We start from the raw sequence: 18,567 nt of genomic DNA, 5'->3' as shown, positions 1-18,567 counted from the left end.
TAATCCAAGTCATTTTAGAACATGCATTTAGGAGAGTAACTGAAATAATTATGAACTCACCACAGGACGAAACAAACTAAATCATCTGAAACATGCAGATGCCACATATATCTGCGGAAAACGTATTGAGGAACTTGGCAAGCAAGCATTCTGGTCTACACATTAATCTCACAAAAGCAAAACTCTTAGAAATTAACAGGATAAACAATAGCTAAGAATAAAAAGTACTTCGTCTGATACACATTGCAGTTCACAACTGATATCACAAAGAACACTTGGACAAGAAGGGTGGGATTTTGTCTGGAGAGCAATTCACTTTTGTGCCTGAAAAGAAGGTAAATCTGCCATTAAACTGAGGGATGGTGAGAACACTGCAGTGCTGTGATTCTCTTGGAGGATGTATGCCCTTACCTTCTTCTGACTTTTGAACTGATTTACCTAGCTGGTTTAACAGGCACTGAACTGTTATACAGCTTGGCATTTTTCATACACACAAGTCATTGTAAGAGGTGAAAGGAATGGTAACAGAAAAAATCTTTTTACAAACTGGGAGTTCAGTCCTGGAACTTTGTATTTTAGCCCAGAAAATTCCCATAGATTTACCGAGCCACCTATCTAAAGATAAAAATCTAATTCTATATCAGTGCTATTCCAATGTAAACATTGGAAAATCCAGGATGGAATAATGACAATATTATGAGAGGACAGACTGCCACTCACCATATAGTGGAGATGCTGAGTCACATATAGGCACAACAAACAAGTGAGCTTTTGGCCAAAAAGGCCTTCATCAAAACTAGACAACGAACACGCAACAAATTCAGGCAAACGCAACTCACACACACATATGACCACAGTCTCTGGCTGCCGAGGCCAGACCATTCTGAAGTGACTTGAATGATTGGGTTTTAAACCACAAGCAGGAAAACAAAATCAGAAAGCCATAGAGGGAATTAGCAACAAACTACACTAAATGTATATATAAGAGAGAGGAGAGGAGAAAAAGATACAAGGAATAAAATGGGAGTAAAAGGTGCATTATCCCAATCTACATCACTGTAATAGGCAGCAGTGTAACATTACACTACACCAGATGGCGTTGACTACAGATGGATAAAAACGCAAGGAAAAACATGAGGACAATGGAAAAATATTTAATATTAATAAGTTCAAGTGGATAATTGTTATAGTCAACAACAGTATCAGGCAGACGCCTACAGAAGAGTTGTGAAAGCACACAGCACTGTACTGAGAGACTAAACTGGCAACAACTGTTGTCAGGCCTGTTGGTCTAACAATAAATCATGCACATGGAAACCAAGAGGTTGCGGGATTGAATCCCAGGTGAACAACGGAAATTTTCCAATCTGGCTTTAACTTAGCCTTCACCTCTTTGTGACATGAAGATTTACCCGAAATGTGGTTTGGATTCCAAGTGAAACTATAGGTCACTTTTACCTATTAGGATTACTGGGGTAGGTAGGGACACACAAGATTCCAAAGTGGCAACCAACTGAACAACTTGTACAAGGTCATTGAGCCACGCAAAAAATTTATTACAGCAATTGTCTGCTGCCTTTTACTTCAGTTCAGTTGAATCAAAATGACAGAGTTTGTGGAGTGGTGACAATTTTTTGTGACATTAGGCAGTTGTGCGACTTTTGTAATGGCTGGGACAGCTTTGGCTCTAAGGCCTTTCCAGAAAATTTCATGCTCAAATATACAAGATTTAACAAAAATATGTTCTTTTTTTTTTTTTTTTTTTTTTTTTTATTGTTCCGTGGGACCACATTTAGGAGAAGTCTCCATGGTCATGGAACGAGTCAATACATGAAATTATAACACGATTGTAGAAACACATAAAATGAAACAAGTCGTTAGTTTAAATAAAGAAAATCAAGAATGTAACACTGGAATTTGCTTAATTTTTTATCTCTTCCAGGAGCTCCTCGACAGAATAGAAGGAGTGAGCCATGAGGAAACTCTTCAGTTTAGACTTAAAAGTGTTTGGGCTACTGCTAAGATTTTTGAGTTCTTGTGGTAGCTTATTGAAAATGGATGCAGCAGAATACTGCACTCCTTTCTGCACAAGAGTCAAGGAAGTGCATTCCACATGCAGATTTGATTTCTGCCTAGTATTAACTGAGTGAAAGCTGCTAACTGTTGGGAATAAGCTAATATTGCTAACAACAAACGACATTAAAGAAAATACATACTGTGAGGGCAATGTCAAAATTCCCAGACTATTGAATAGGGGTCGACAAGAGGTTTTCGAACTTACACCATACATAGCTCGAACAGCCCGTTTTTGAGCCAAAAATACTCTTTTTGAATCAGAAGAATTACCCCAAAAAATAATACCATATGACATAAGCGTATGAAAATATGCGAAGTATACTACTTTTCGTGTTGAAATGTCACTTATTTCAGATACTGTTCTAATGGTAAATAAAGCGGCATTTAGTTTCTGAACAAGATCCTGAACATGGGCTTTCCACAACAGCTTACTATCTATCCGTACGCCTAGGAACTTGAACTGTTCCGTCTCGCTTATAACATGCCCATTCTGTCTGATTAAAATGTCAGTTCTTGTTGAATTGTGGGTTAGAAACTGTAAAAACTGAGTCTTACTGTGATTTAGCATCAAATTATTTTCCACAAGCCACGAACTTACTTCATGAACTACATTATTTGATAATGTTTCAATATTACACACAAGATCCTTCACTACCAAGGTGGTGTCATCAGCAAACAGAAATATTTTTGAATCACCTGTAATACTAGAAGGCATATCATTTACATAAATAAGGAACAGCAGTGGCCCCAGCACCGACCCTTGGGGAACGCCCCATTTAACAGTGCCCCATTGGGACTGAACATCATTACCACTCTCAATATTGCGGAGGATTACCTTCTGCTTTCTGTTCTTAAAGTAGGAGGCGAACCAATTGTAAGCTACTCCCCTTACTCCATAATGTTCCAACTTCTGCAGTAATATTTTGTGGTCAACACAGTCAAAAGCCTTCGTTAAATCAAAGAAAACACCTAACGTTCTCAACCTTTTATTTAATCCGTCCAAAACCTCACAGAGAAAAGAGAATATAGCATTTTCAGTTGTTAAGCCATTTCTAAAACCAAACTGTACATTTGACAGCAAATTATGTGAATTTAAATGCTGTAGTAACCTTGTATATACAAGCCTCTCGATAACTTTAGCAAACACCGATGGAATAGAAATAGGTCTATAATTGTCAACATTATCCCTGTCTCCCTTTTTATAAAGTGGCTTCACTACCGAGTACTTTAATCGGTCAGGAAACCGACCACTGCTAAAGGAAAAGTTACAGATATGGCTAAGTACTGAGCTAATATACGTGGAACAATACTTCAGTATTCTGCTAGATACCCCGTCATATCCATGAGAGTTCTTGGTCTTTAGTGATTTAATTATTAACTCAATCTCCCTCTTGTCAGTATCATGGAGGAGCATTTCAGGTAACAGTCTCGGAACACTTTTTTCTAAGAGCGCTATATGATTCCCTGTTGGGACTAGGTTTCTATTTAGTTCACCTGCTATATTCAGAAAGTGATTATTAAGTACTGTACATATATGCGACTTATCAGCAACACGGACATCCCCACTACGCACTGATTCTATATCCTCGACCTGTCTCTGCAGACCAGCCACTTCCTTTACGACTGACCATATGGTTTTAATTTTATCCTGAGACTTAGCTATTCTATCTGCATACCACATACTTTTTGCCTTCCTAATAACTTTTTTAAGCACCTTACAATACTGTTTGTAATGGGCTGCTGCATTTAGATTTTGACTGTTTCTAACGTTTTGATATAATTGCCACTTTGTTCTACAAGATATTCTTATCCCTTTAGTCAGCCACCCAGGCTGCCTGTTTGTGCTAGTACCCTGTTTTAAACGTTCTAACGGAAAGGAACTTTCAAAGAGCACGAGAAAAGTCTTGAGGAAAGCATTATATTTATCGTCTACTGTATCAGCACTATAAACATCTTGCCAATCTTGTTCCTTGATAAAATGTTAACATAATATTCATTTACAAAATGCTACTAAATACCCATACCCTATGGCCTGTGTGTTACCTGCTGCAAGGTATGTGTAGAAGCTTTTAGACCAGCGAGACCGTGTTTTCAATTGCATGAAGCAGCGATGGGCATTATTCCAGTCCAGCTGTATCAGGTGACACCAGCCCACTTCATGCAGGCAGAGAAGCTGTATTTCTCGCTGGGGTGATCTCGTAACTGCAGCTTGATAGGCTTCAAGAGCTCCATCAATATTTGACTGTTGAAAGAAAAATAGGCCATTTACCTTTAAATAGGGCTTGATTTTGGATTACCAAATAGCTATTAGAGAGTATTTCCCAATCAAGACTGAAAAAGGATCTTGCATTGACATTTCCATTATGTATTCACAAAGTTATCATGTTCAAAATCATGATTTTTGACATATTCATTGCATCCAGTAACTTAATAATGTAGTGAATAAAAATAATAATTATTCCCTAATAAGAAGTTAAAATAGATGATGCCAAATGGATACCTAAAAGGTCTATTACTACAAATATACTCATTATTTAAAGTAACTACAATATAATTAGTGTCTATTGGCTTTCCCATTCAATTCTATTAATTATTTCTTACTTTTTCTACCCACATTTCAAGTATTTCCATTTTGTATTCTGTAAGCATATCTATATATTGTCACGTAGAGGAAGGTGTAATTCGATGAATGACGAACACTAATTTCACTTAAGGAAGGTTTATTCAGCACTTGGCACATACAAGAGCGTGGAGTGAACTGCCTCCAGCCAGAGCACATACAGTTACAGAACATTCCAGTACAATGATTTTTGACATTCGTGGATACTTCCAGAAATTAAAATTTTACAGTCAAGGTGAGTTTTGAACTCACAACCCTCCATGCAACAGTCCACCATCACAACCACCACACCACGGTGACAGCACCACTCAGCCTCTTCTGCGACATTGCTCCCTCCTTAAGAGAACAGTGTCTCGGTGTTACATCCTCCTAGTCTGGGAACAAGTCATCGGTCCTGCATACTCCAACTCCCAATGACTTATGCTCGCCCTGGTGGTGATCTTCTTAGAACTTCTTTTGCCGCTACACTCTTCATCACCTTTCTGCTTGTTGCCTGTCGCTGGAGCTCCAAATTTACGCCGGGTTGCAGAATCCTTATAGGGCTTCATTCGAAGGGTGGACCGTATCTCTGATCTTTCGTCATCTTGTGTCTGGGTCAAAATCTTCAACTTCATAAGTAACATCAGACAATTGTCTTACAACTTTATAAGGTCCAAAGTAGCGCCTGAGGAGCTTCTCAGAGAGACCAACCTTCCGAACTAGAGTGAAGAGCCAGATGAGGTCACCAGGCTGGTAGACAACAGGGTGGTGGCTCGCATCATACCTTCGGCTATTGTTTTCTTGAGCCTACAGCGTGCGGAGTCTAGGTAATTGCCAAGTTTCCTCAGCTCTGGTTAACACCTGGCGATGTAGTTGTCATTGATGTCATTAGGATGTAACGGAAACACAGTGTCCATGATTGTAGTCACCTCACGTCCATGCCCAAGGAAAGAGGGTGTATCCTGTGGTGTTTTGTTTGGCGGTGTTATAGGCAAACATCATGAAAGGTAGCACCTCATTCCAGTTGCTCTGCTCAGCATTGACGAACACTGCTTAGATGTCGGCCAAGGTCTTATTAAGGTGTTTGGTAAGCCCTTTAGTTTGCGGATGTTAGGCAGTCGTCATGTGATGACTAAAAGTTGCACGCATGGTTTATCTCTGTCACAATTCGACTGAAAAACTTTCTCTTGATCTGTAATTAATGACCTTGGGGCACCGTATTTTAATACAATGTCTTCTATGATGAATTTGGCTACCTCGGATGCTTTGGCCACTTTCACAGCTTTTGTAATGGCATAGCGTGTCAGATAATCAGTGCAAACAATAATCCATCTATTGCCACTAGTAGACATTGGAAATCATCTGAGGAGGTCAATCCCAACACACTTGAAAGGCATTTCGGCTAAAGAATCTTGTTGAGCACCACCCCAGATAAACTTAGCATCAGATTTTAACAACTCTTGGAGTGGCCTGGCTTTGATACAAAAGTCTTTGATAAAACAACGGTAATGAGAACATAATCTGAGGAAGCTTCTCACATCTCTAACACTTTTAGGAATAGGAAATTCCATTATAGATTTCACATTTTCTGGGTCTGGCTGCACACCTTTGTTTGACACAAAGTGTCCAGGTATTTTGATTTCTTTTGCTCCAAAGAGACTGTTTATTGGATTAAGTTTCAGTCCACCTTGTTGGAGACACTTAAGAACAGCCCTCAGTCTTTTTATATGCTCATCAAATGTCTCTGAGAACACTATAATGTCATCTAAATAACAAAGACACATCGTCCACTTCAGGTGACTTAGAAGATTATCCATCATCCATTCAAAAGTTGCTGGTGCATTACACAAACCAAACGACATTACCTTAAACTCATACAGGCCCTCAGGGGTGATGAATGCAATTTTCTCACGATCAGCCTCATCTACTTCGATTTGCTATTATCCCGAGTACATGTCCATGGTTCAGAAACACTTAGCACCCTTCAGACAATCTAGTGTATTGTCAATTTGTGGAAGAGGGTAAACGCCCTTTTTAGTTATCTTATTAAGCTTCCTGTAATCAACACAAAAGCGGCAACTGCCATCCTTCTTCCTGACGAGAACCACTGGTGATGACCAATGGGCTCTGTGAAGGCTGAATGATGTCATTCTTAATCATTTTCTCTACCTCGTCGCAAATTATTTGACATTCTGTTGCTGACACACTGTATGCTCTCTGGCTTATTGGTTGATGGTCTCCAGTGCTAATCTGGTGCTTCACTGTCGATTTGTCTAATTTGCTCTTCACCCATGGATTGAAGCATTCAGGATTGAAGCTTTCAGAAAACTTTTGAAGAATGGCAGGTAGCTTCTTCTGTTGTTCTTTAGTGAGATCTTGTGATAGTCGAGCTAGAAGATCTTGTCTCATAGTGGTAGTGCTAATTTCACCCACAGACTTGGCATGGGAGGTTTCTATGACGCGCAGCTGTTCTTCAATTAATGGCTCAGTGTTTGCTACACACATGCATCTTGGAAGGATCTGCAGTTCTCAGCGACATAACTATCCACAATTCACCAAATCCGTTCTTAAACGAGATGACAGAGGCTGGGATAACGAAGTTATTCTGCAGTGGTATGGTTCTCTTACACTCCACTGCAAGATCCATGGGTTGATGCATGGCATGACACATGGCAGTTACCTTTCTGGCGCTGACTGCAGGAATCATCACTTCATCCAGCACACAGTCTACACACACTCTGATGCGCATCTTCCTGTCCACAGTAACTCATCTTGTCTAGCATAATCTTCAAGCGACCACACTCTACAATTGCCTGAGAAGCTTTCAAAAAGTCCCATCTGAGAATGATGTCATGACTACACTCTTTTAGGATGATGAATTCTAAGGGCTGTGTTGTTGTTGTTGTTGTTGTTGTTGTGGTCTTCAGTCCTTAGATTGGTTTGATGCAGCTATCCATGCTCCTCTATCCTGTGCAAGCTTCTTCATCTCCCAGTACCTACTGCAACCTACATCCTTCTGAATCTGCTTAGTGTATTCATATCTTGGTCTCCCTCTACGATTTTTACCCTCCACGCTGCCCTCCAATGCTAAATTTGTGATCCCTTGATGCCTCAAAACATGTCCTACCAACCGATCCCTTCTTCTAGTCAAGTTGTGCCACAAACTTCTCTTCTCCCCAATCCTATTCAATACCTCCTCATTAGTTACGTGATCTACCCACCTTATCTTCAGCATTCTTCTGTAGCACCACATTTCAAAAGCTTCTATTCTCTTCTTGTCCAAGCTTTTTGAAAGCTTCTCAGGCAATTGTAGAGTGTGTGTAGACTGTGTGCTGGATGGCTAGAGTACAAATGTAAGGATGTAGAGGCTTGTCTCACTAGGGGTAAGATAGATACTGCCTACAGGAAAATTAAAGAGACCTTTGGAGATAAGAGAACCACTTGTATGAACATCAAGAGCTCAGATGGAAACCCAGTTCTAAGCAAAGAAGGGAAAGCAGAAAGATGGAAGGAGTATATAGAGGGTCTATACAAGGGCGATGTACTTGAGGACAATATTATGGAAATGGAAGAGGATATAGATGAAGATGAAATGAGAGATAAGATACTGCGTGAAGAGTTTGACAGAGCACTGAAAGACCTGAGTCGAAACAAGGCCCCGGAAGTAGACAACATTCCATTAGAACTACTGATGGCCTTGGGAGAGCCAGTCATGACAAAACTCTACCATCTGGTGAGCAAGATGTATGAGACAGGCGAAATACCCAGAGACTTCAAGAAGAATATAATAATTCCAATCCCAAAGAAAGCAGGTGTTGACAGATGTGAAAATTACAGAACTATCAGTTTAATAAGTCACAGCTGCAAAATACTAACGCGAATTCTTTACAGACGAATGGAAAAACTGGTAGAAGCGGACCTCGGGGAGGATCAGTTTGGATTCCGTAGAAATGTTGGAACACGTGAGGCAATACTAACCTTACGACTTATCTTAGAAGAAAGATTAAGAAAAGGCAAACCTACATTTCTAGCATTTGTAGACTTAGAGAAAGCTTTTGACAACGTTAACTGGAATACTCTCTTTCAAATTCTGAAGGTGGCAGGGGTAAAATACAGGGAGCGAAAGGCTATTTACAATTTGTACAGAAACCAGATGGCAGTTATAAGAGTCGAGGGGCATGAAAGGGACGCAGTGGTTGGGAAAGGAGTGAGACAGGGTTGTAGCCTCTCCCCGATGTTATTCAATCTGTATATTGAGCAAGCAGTAAAGGAAACAAAAGAAAGATTCGGAGCAGGTATTAAAATTCATGGAGAAGAAGTAAAAACTTTGAGGTTTGCCAATGACATTGTAATTCTGTCAGAGACAGCAAAGGACTTGGAAGAGCAGTTGAACGGAATGGACAGTGTCTTGAAAGGAGGATATAAGATGAACATCAACAAAAGCAAAATGAGGATAATGGAATGTAGTCAAATTAAATCGAGTGATGCTGAGGGGATTAGATTAGGAAATGAGACACTTAAAGTAGTAAAGGAGTTTTGCTATTTAGGGAGTAAAATAACTGATGATGGTCGAAGTAGAGAGGATATAAAATGTAGACTGGCAATGGTAAGGGCTGTGTATGGCCACTTATACCAACACGAATGATACATCTTCCTGTGGGTTTTACGTATTTCCCATTAGCCACCTCCAGTAGACATGTCTTGTTGTCGATGACGAATACGGATTTTTGCAACTGGTGATGCTACTTCTCTGAAATAAGTGAATATGATGCTCCAGAGTCCACAAGAGCTTGGGCTGGTCGGCCATCCATGAGGATATTGACATAGTTTCCTATCACTTTTGTAGTGATCAACGGCAGAGGATTTTTCTCTCTGGCAGCCTCACCTCCAAGGAAGGTCGCACCCATTAGTTTTCCAGGTTGCGGGGGCTAGGTGATCGGCTGGAGCTTCTAAACGGCAATGGAGATCTTGTTTGGCATGTTGGGGCTAGCTTGTGTCGATGGTTACCTACATCGTCCTGCGCCATCTTCTTGTTCATCTTCGTCGTCCTGGAGTTGGTGTCGGCTAAGATCGGTCTGCTGTCTTCTGGCGCGGGCATCATCAAATATCCGCCACATGTCCCGGTTGTCCGCAGTGGAAACATACTGGTTGGTTATCCTGGGTCCTCCAGACATCAGTCTTCCTTGGTGCTGAAACAGGTTATTCATGCGGTATTGTAGGAACGTAACTCTGCCTGGGTCTCGACTTTTTCACTGTTTTAAAGGGAAATGAAGGACGAGAGATTGGGTTCAATGTGTGTTCCACTTCCTCCATTATGACCTCTTGAAGCGTCTCAGATTTTTGCTCGCCATGCAACCCAAGTGCCTTCTGAACTTCCTCTCTCACCATCTGATGATGAACACTTGTGAAATTAGTTTCTTCCTCCATCAGAGACATTGATATGATGGTCAGAAGCCGTTCAAACTTCTTGTGTGTAATTCTTTTTTGATGCATTGTCCTGATATACTGGCACCATTTTATGAAGTAGTCTCCTTCAGAAGTAGGGTTTGGTACATGTCCTCAGCAACACCCTTCATGAGATGTGCAACCTTATCTTCCTCCTTCATTTTAGGATCCACTGTTTTACACAGCTCCAAGACATCTTGAATGTAGGATGCTGTAGTTTCTCCTGAACGCTGTGCCCTGCACTTTAATTTATCTTCAGTCTTGCACTTCTGTTGTCGTGTGTCGCCAAAATACTCGCGCAGTTCTGCCTGGAATACTTCCCAGTTTGTGAACTTCTCCTCGTTGTTCTCATACCATTGCTTGGTACTGCCCTCCAAGTAGAAAAATACATTAGCCAAACACACGGTGTCATCCCATTTGTTAAATTTGGCTATACACTCATCATAACGTCCTCTTCTTCTTCTGTCTCTGATAGATTGCAATCTGTTGAATATGGCTCGAACTTGGGTTTCTCGCCTTGTAAACATTGGTTCTGTCACGGCCTGATGGGAGCCACTGTGCCACTGATAATGTGCGAAGTTCCAATACCCAGCGCCTCCACCAGAATAATTTCACATAGAAGAAGGTGTAATTCAACGAATGGCGAACACTAACTTCACTTAACGAAGGTTTATTCAGCACTTGCACATACAAGAGTGCGGAGTGAACTGCCTCCGGCCAGAACACATACAGTATATATACAGTTACAGAACATTCCAGTACAATGATTCTTGACATTTGTGGATACTTCTAGAATGTACTCGAATCGAATATAGACATTAAAATTTTACAGTCAAGGTGAGTTTTGAACTCATGCAACAGTCCAGCATCACAACCACCACACCACGGTGACCGCGCCACTCAGCCTCTTCTGTGACAATATATTATAGAGTAATTTCAAAATCCATACACAATGATGATGAATAAACATGAAAATCTAATCTGGTTAGAATACAACAAGTGCTCCATCTAGCCATATGTCAACCCAGTGTGTGAACTATTGCGGTATCCATGAAGCAACCCCATTTCTTCAAATAAAAATAATAATTATAATAAAATAATTTTCTGCACAGTGTTGTGGACTGCAGCCAACAGGGAAAGGAGAGATCCTATAGTACATTCGATAGTTTGACAAATTATAAGTTCAGTTTGAAATGTACCTACACTGTATTACAGCAAGACAAAGAATATTGTTTACAGATGCTTGCTCACTAGAACATAATGTTGACCCATACAGTGTGTAACACATCACACTCTCCCACCACTCATTAATAATATGAACAATACAGAAACACTTCACAATGCTTTACATCCACCCACAGTTACCTCCCTCTGTTATTTGTATATTAGGCAGAAAATTTGAGCTTGTACAGTGGACAGCTGTTAAATATTTGAAGAAAAATCAGTGGCAGCTGTTAAGAAAAGTCACTATATTTTGATACCACTTTTGAACATAAATACAGAAACATCACATCGCATCACATCACACACACACACACACACACACACACACACACACACACACAAGAATCATTAACTCAGAGATGATTATTCAGTGTCCAATTAATTAGTCTCTTGTCAAATTTGCTTCCAAAGTCTTTTTGCCTTTATGAAGAGGCAATGCATTTATAATGATAAACTAGTGAAGACAGCAGAGAATCATGAAGGTAAAAAGGCGAGAGCTAGTAGAAATCCTTGGGTAACAGAAGAGATATTGAATTTAATTGACGATAGGAGAAAATATAAAAATGCAGAAAATGAAGCAGGCGAAAAGGAATACAAAAAAATGAGATCGACAGGAGGTGCAAAACGGCTAAGCAGGGATGGCTAGAGGACAAATGTAAGGATTTCGAGGTGCATATCTCTAGGGGTAAGATAGATACTGCCTACAGGAAAATTAAAGAGACCTTTGGAGATAAGAGAACCACTTGTATGAATATCAAGAGCTCAGATGGAAACCCAGTTCTAAGCAAAGAAGGGAGAGCAGAAAGGTGGAAGGAGTATATAGACGGTCTATACAAGGGCGATGTTCTTGGGGACAATATTATGGAAATGGAAGAGGATGTAGATGAAGATGAAACTGGAGATATGATATTGCGAGAAGAATCTGACACAACACTGAAAGACCTACATCGAAACAAGGCTCCAGGAATAGACAACATTCCATTATAACTACTGGTAGCCTCGGGAGCCAGCCACAACAATACTCCACCATCTGGTGAGCAAGACATTTGAGACAGGTGAAATACCCACAGACTTCAAGAAGAATATAATAATTCAAATCCCAAAGAAAGCAGGTGTTGACAGGTGTGAAAATTACCAAACTTTCAGTTTAATAAGTCAGGGCTGCAAAATACTGACATGAATTCTTTACAGACGAATGGAAAAACTGGTAGAAGCTGACCTTGAGGAAGGTAAGTTTGGATTCCATAGAAATGTTCGAACACACGAGGCTATACTGATCCTACAACTTATCTTAGAAGACAGAGTAAGGAAAGGCAAACTTATGTTTCTAGCATTTGTAGACTTAGAGGAAGCTTTTGACAATGGTGACTGAAATACTTTCTTTCAAATTCTGAGGATAATAGGGGTAAAATACAGGGAGTGAAATGCTATTTACAATTTGTAGAGAAACCAGATGGCAGTTGTAAGAGTCAAGGGGCATGAAAGGGAAGCAGTGGCAGACAAGAGAGTGAGACAGGGTTGGAGCGTATCTCAGATGTTATTCAATCTGGATACTGAGAAAGCAATGAAGGAAACAAAAGAAAAATTTGGAGTAGGTATTAAAATCCATGGAGAAGAAATAAAAACTTTGAGGTTTGCCGATGACATTGTAATTCTGCCAGAGACAGCAAAGGACTTGTAAGAGCAATTGAATGGAATGGACAGTGTCTCGAAAGGAGGATATAAGATGAACATCAACAAAAGCAAAACGAGGATAATGGAATCCAGTCAAATTAAATCAGGTGATGCTAAAAGAATTAAATTAGGACATGAGATACTTTAAGTAGCAGATGAGTTTTGCTGCTTGGGGAGCAAAATAACTGATGATGGTCAAAGTAGAGAGGATACAAAATGTAGACTGGCTATGGCAAGGAAAGTGTTTCTGAAGAAGAGAAATTTGTTAACATTGAGTATAGATTTAAGTGTCAGGAATCACTTTCTGAAAGTATCCACATGGAGTGTAGCCACGTATGGAAATGAAACAGTGTAGACAAGAAGAGAATAGAAGTTTTCGAAGTGTGGTGCAACAGAAGAATGCTGAAGATTAGACGGCTAGATCACGTAAATAATAAGGAGGTACTGAATAGAATCTGGGAGAAGAGGAATTTGTGGCACAACTTGACTAGAAGAAGGGATCAGTTGGTAGGTCACATTCTGAGACATCCACGGATCACCAAGTTAGTACTGGACGGAAATGTGGAGGGTGAATATCGTTGGGGGAGACCAGGAGATGAATACACTAAGCAGATTCAGAAGGATTTAGATTGCAGTAGTTACTTGGAGATGAAGAAGCTGGTACAGGATGAAGCAGCATGGAGAGCTGCATCCAATCAGTCTCTGGACTGAAGACCACAGCAAGAAGAACAATGAAGCAAGATTTAATGATATCCACAACAACCTCAATTTGTGTTTGATTATAAATGTCATTATTGAGGATTTTCAGTCGCCCCCAAACAGTCAATACTGCTATGCACCTTCTGCAAATGGTTGGTTGGTTGATTGGGGGTTAAGGTCCTAAACAGCTAGTTCATCACTACCTCAATCCAAGGGTAGTTTCTCTGGAATTTGTGACATCTGTGTAGTACATATTCTAATGATGAAAGGATGAAGGAGGGGTAAGATCAAGGCATTGAAGACAATGCTAATGCTGTAGCTAAAAAGGAATTTATGGATAAGTCAGGGTGTATACGACCCGGGACAACCGGGAGATCCGGGAAAAACCCGGGATATTTTTAGAAATCCGGGAATTTTTCATTGTTTTAGTTATCAGTTAAATTTTTGTAATTTTGACTGGTAAGAACCGATACTCTAACAAAGGATATTACTTATCCGCTACTGCAGAATAATACTTCAACAATACAACATAAACGAGAGGAAAAAGGAAAATAACTTAAATTACAAAGGAAATGCGTCATATACAACAACGACACACAGTGCTCATGCAAGCCGTCTGCCAATTGAAAATGTGTCAAAGGCTTTAGGAAGACTATGCAGTGCTTCATAACAACAAATTGCCTCCAACGAGCGTGAAGTCGCAACTGTTTAAATTCGATTTGTTTTAGCAGTTATGCACAGGCTCATGCGCAGTTGAGTCACGTTTGAGTAGTAGATCCTCCCGCTTCTGGCAACAGGAATGTGGCTGTGGGCTGTGCAAGCAGTCGCAGCAAGCAGCTAGATGCTACCCGGAAAAGGGGGTGCCAAATTCACATTCTTGAGGAAAAAAACTTGTTTCACAAAGCACCTAGCATCCAGCTCACATTTGCCTATCGATTATTCATACGATTTGGAAACGCTTCCCTGTTGGTTTTTGAACATTTTCGAACACATTTTAAGTTGATTTCTGAATGAATCATAAATTCACTTTTGAATGCATGCATAGTGTACGTGATGTCTCTGTCAGGAGAATCCTCGTCACATCTAGAAATAAACTTTCCACAGACAACAGGGGACGGGGCTATACGAGGTGAAGGAGTAAAGCCGAACGGATGGATGCCAATCGCTGTCTGATTATGTGGTTGATTGGGTTTGCGAATGATCAGCGTTGTTATAATTACTAGCGAAATCCATAGATTCGGACTACCAGAATGGAAATAAGCGACTGACAGGAATAACAGGTGAGAAAGATTACGTATTATCTTTTCGGTGTATCCAAGAAAACGAAATTTCTACAGAAAATTTTTGGCCAGATCGCTACACTAATAAGGACCAGTAGTACAGTCCCCGGCTAGCAGCCGCGTTAAGTTCTATTCTGGAAATAACGCGGAAAACGTGTTGTTCGAACACGTAATAACGTGTAACCGGAAAATAATCGCGGGATAACTAAACCTGTGATTCTGGAAGGGTTAGTGAAGTTAATCGGCAAACAGATTTTGACAGTGACAGCAATAGCTACAGAATTGGTGATGACAAGATTGTTTGTTAGGACGAGGAAGGAGAAGAAGTGGGTACATCACACCAATTATGGAAGAATAAGACGATTCCAAATTTATATAAAAATTTCATAATACTACTTTTCGATCTCATGCTTGAGAAGCTGGTGCGTATGAATGAAATGTGAAACTATTTCCTAACATAAAGCTTTTTGCTTGTAGTAGGCCTAATAGGCATTTGATATTGGTACTTGTTGGATTATATTCTGTCGTGTTATAAAAATGGCCATTTGTGCCAAAAGTCTCGTTTATTTGGTGTGTTACAAAATTGCTGCCATATTATAAAGGCCTATTTTGTTTTATCTAGCAGACAGTGACAAAATAGACGTAATCAGATCGAGAAACCACACCAGTCTTGGGTATTATTTGTATTAACAGCTTTTTCAGTATTAGATAATGACATTTCGATTTTTCATTTAGCAAAACGTTTGACGAACTCTGATGAGGTAATAGATTCTTTCGCAGAAAGGAAATCATGCCATGTAAAGCTGTAGCAAGATTAGAGAGAAAAAAATGCTAGGAGCTAAGATTTGAAGAAATGTGTAATTTCTTGCTTATCTCTTGCCAGTATTGGTTTTATATAACCTATATTTAATTTTACGTCACACAAAACAGCAAGTTATTAACTAATAGGCAATGAAGAGTTCAGATTTTCTGAAGAGTTCTTGTTCCCTCAATTACAAATAATCCCATCCGCTATTAATTGCGAGATTTTTTTAAAAAGAGGAGCAGGCTGTCAAACCGGCCGACTGGGAGCAGGAGAGGCACCACAGGACATTTCAATTTCCACTCTCCTGAATATAGTTTGGACGTGCGGTAGAAAAATGCTTTATGAAGAGGCGTGGCACTGCACTTTGGCATACTTAAGACCAAATAATATGTCTTACATTTCCTCGAATACATATGTCTTATGTTTCAGACTTTTCAGAAAGATGTGCGCTACAAGATGAACATAATTTGAAAATTCGATTTTTTTAGTATTGACCCGGTTCACAAATGTTGTAGATCCGAGGCTGATCCACATAGTAATCTGAGCTATAGTGGGTCGTCTCCACGTGACCCGTGTTTACGTTTAGTGATTTTGCTGTTTCCCCTTCGTTTACTCTCACGTCAAATGAAAACAAAACGGACATCTGTGGTCGGGAGCTATAAAGTGAATTAAAACACATTCACATAATTACGGAAGGCTGAAATATGTCATTAGTTTCAGATTTTATTTAATTCCACCTTTCTGACAGTCAAGCATTAATCGCCCTGCGGAACAATGAAGTTATTTTTGTCTGTTTGCTAAAGAAATTTGACTTTAGTTAACCTTTTCCGCAGAGGCAGTCAATGTATTTGAAATGAAATGTTTAATTCCACAGTACTGGCTAGTTTCAACTGTTTGCTGCATTTCAAGTGCACATTTTCATTTTCAAGCACATATGCCATTATCCCATAATAAAGAACCAAACATGATATAATACAGTACTGATGCTCCAAGAAAATTTACATCCCGAAAACCACACTGAAAAGCTTAATATCAGGTCGAGGTCTATTTCATTGGGAATCTGGACATATGAATGTGCCCTGTAAGTATGCACTTTACATGTGCACAATTTAATATGGTTCACGAAATTCCGATGCTCTTGCAGTACCCTGTGATGTCTTCTTTCTTTCATGACATAATTTATGATCTTTCAATGTTTTACACGTACATACATACGGGCTTCCTACGTCATGATAGCTACCCAAGCCTGGTGTCGCCTGTTATCTGCGCTCTCTGACAACTCCTGAAATGAACCTATTTCCAACAGGTCGCGTGGAAAGTATTGCGAATGTTGGTTTGAAAAGCGTTACTTTCAAAGTAAATATCCTTTTACGTAAGTTGAGCTATGTGCAAGAATGTACCATGAATCACAGAGCGTTTGACTCTCATTTAAAAATCAACTCTTTGATGATGAACCATTTAGAAGAATTTCGAACCCTGAAGATCAGACATTTATGTCATTATTAAAAATTTTACAGGCACGTTTGTGAGATATATCTTAAAGTGTAACACACGCAAAAAAGATCAACGTATATGCAAAAGCTTAGCTTCTCTTGCAGCCTGAGACCAACATTATATATGAAAGCTTTGCTTTCTTGTAACAACACTATGTATATTAATTTAAACTATTAACTTTCCCTGTTTGTGTGTTTGTGTTACATAACAGTGATGTTGCTGTTGGCTGATTGCATCACGTGTCCTATGCTCTGAATATCTGCTGTCATCGGCTGGCGAGATCACGTGACATGAGCTACGAACTTCTTACAAAAGCGCATCGAAATCTTGATTTCAATGATTCGGAAAATAACATGCGGTGTTTGGTGGAATTCCAATGTCTGTTTTCATAATATGAAAGTACGCAGCATACATGTTGCTGCACATCAAGTATATTTCCAAAATGTGTCTTTTTCCCTGAGTTTTGTTTTCTAAAGTGCCGGGAAATTGTACGATCGTGTATAAAACCATAACCATTCAAATAATTGATAAGGGAAAATATATTGTCACCTGGGAGAAACTGTATTTTTAACCGGGAAATCCGGGAAAAATCTGGGAATTTTTTTCCTTGTCCACGTATACACCCTGGTAAGTGTACGGGCTGGTACTTAGGTCGGAGCAGACAAGAGGTCTCCCGAGGCTCATCCAATGGTGAGAAAAGGCCTCTCCTCCCTGATTCTGATGAAGTGCAAAGGCTGTTACAGAGCACGAATGTCTTCTAATCGGCGTATTCAGAACAGTGAAAGTGAGAAGGCTAAAAATGTGATGGATATCAGTTGGACCACCAATAATAAAAACAAGAAGAAAGAAATATGTTAGGAAGCATGTAGACATCCCTGAGACTCTGCATATAACAGGAATCATCCCATTCATAGCATCCCAACCATCATTCAGTGTAGTCAAGGTGTTAAAGAACAATCCACTATTCAACAAGGTGCTACCTCTAAAATAGGGTGTGACAGAAAGGGAGACAAACCAAATCTACAAGCAGTAAAAAATAGTATGAGAGGGATGAAAGAGTGTGCCCATCAATGAATTAGGGTTGGGGGTCCCCCAGACCCAGCAAGCAGTGGAAGATGCCCCAATCACCATGACCTGTCCTGGAGGTAGCTTAAAATATTACATCCGAATATAAAAATCACTTTCACAGAGAAAATGAGGAACCAGTTCAACCACCCATGAAAGGAAAGCTTTACTTAGTTTTGAGGGCCAGAAGGAGGTGACCTTCCACT

At 39.8% G+C, this 18,567-nt stretch overlaps 1 protein-coding gene across 1 annotated transcript in view; it reads right to left on the bottom strand.

Annotated features, from left to right (window-relative positions):
• Positions 1–18,567, bottom strand: part of LOC126458409 (tetratricopeptide repeat protein 39C-like) — an 86,882-nt gene that overhangs the window by 25,073 nt on the left and 43,242 nt on the right. Inside the window, exon 7 of the mRNA XM_050095426.1 lies at positions 4,120–4,318. Coding sequence (XP_049951383.1) covers positions 4,120–4,318 — 199 coding nt within the window. The remainder of the gene's footprint in view (positions 1–4,119; positions 4,319–18,567) is intronic.

The sequence above is a fragment of the Schistocerca serialis genome, chromosome 2 (genome assembly GCF_023864345.2).
Source record: "Schistocerca serialis cubense isolate TAMUIC-IGC-003099 chromosome 2, iqSchSeri2.2, whole genome shotgun sequence".
Taxonomy (NCBI): Eukaryota; Metazoa; Arthropoda; class Insecta; order Orthoptera; family Acrididae; genus Schistocerca; species Schistocerca serialis.
This window is presented reverse-complemented; position numbering and strand designations above follow the sequence as displayed.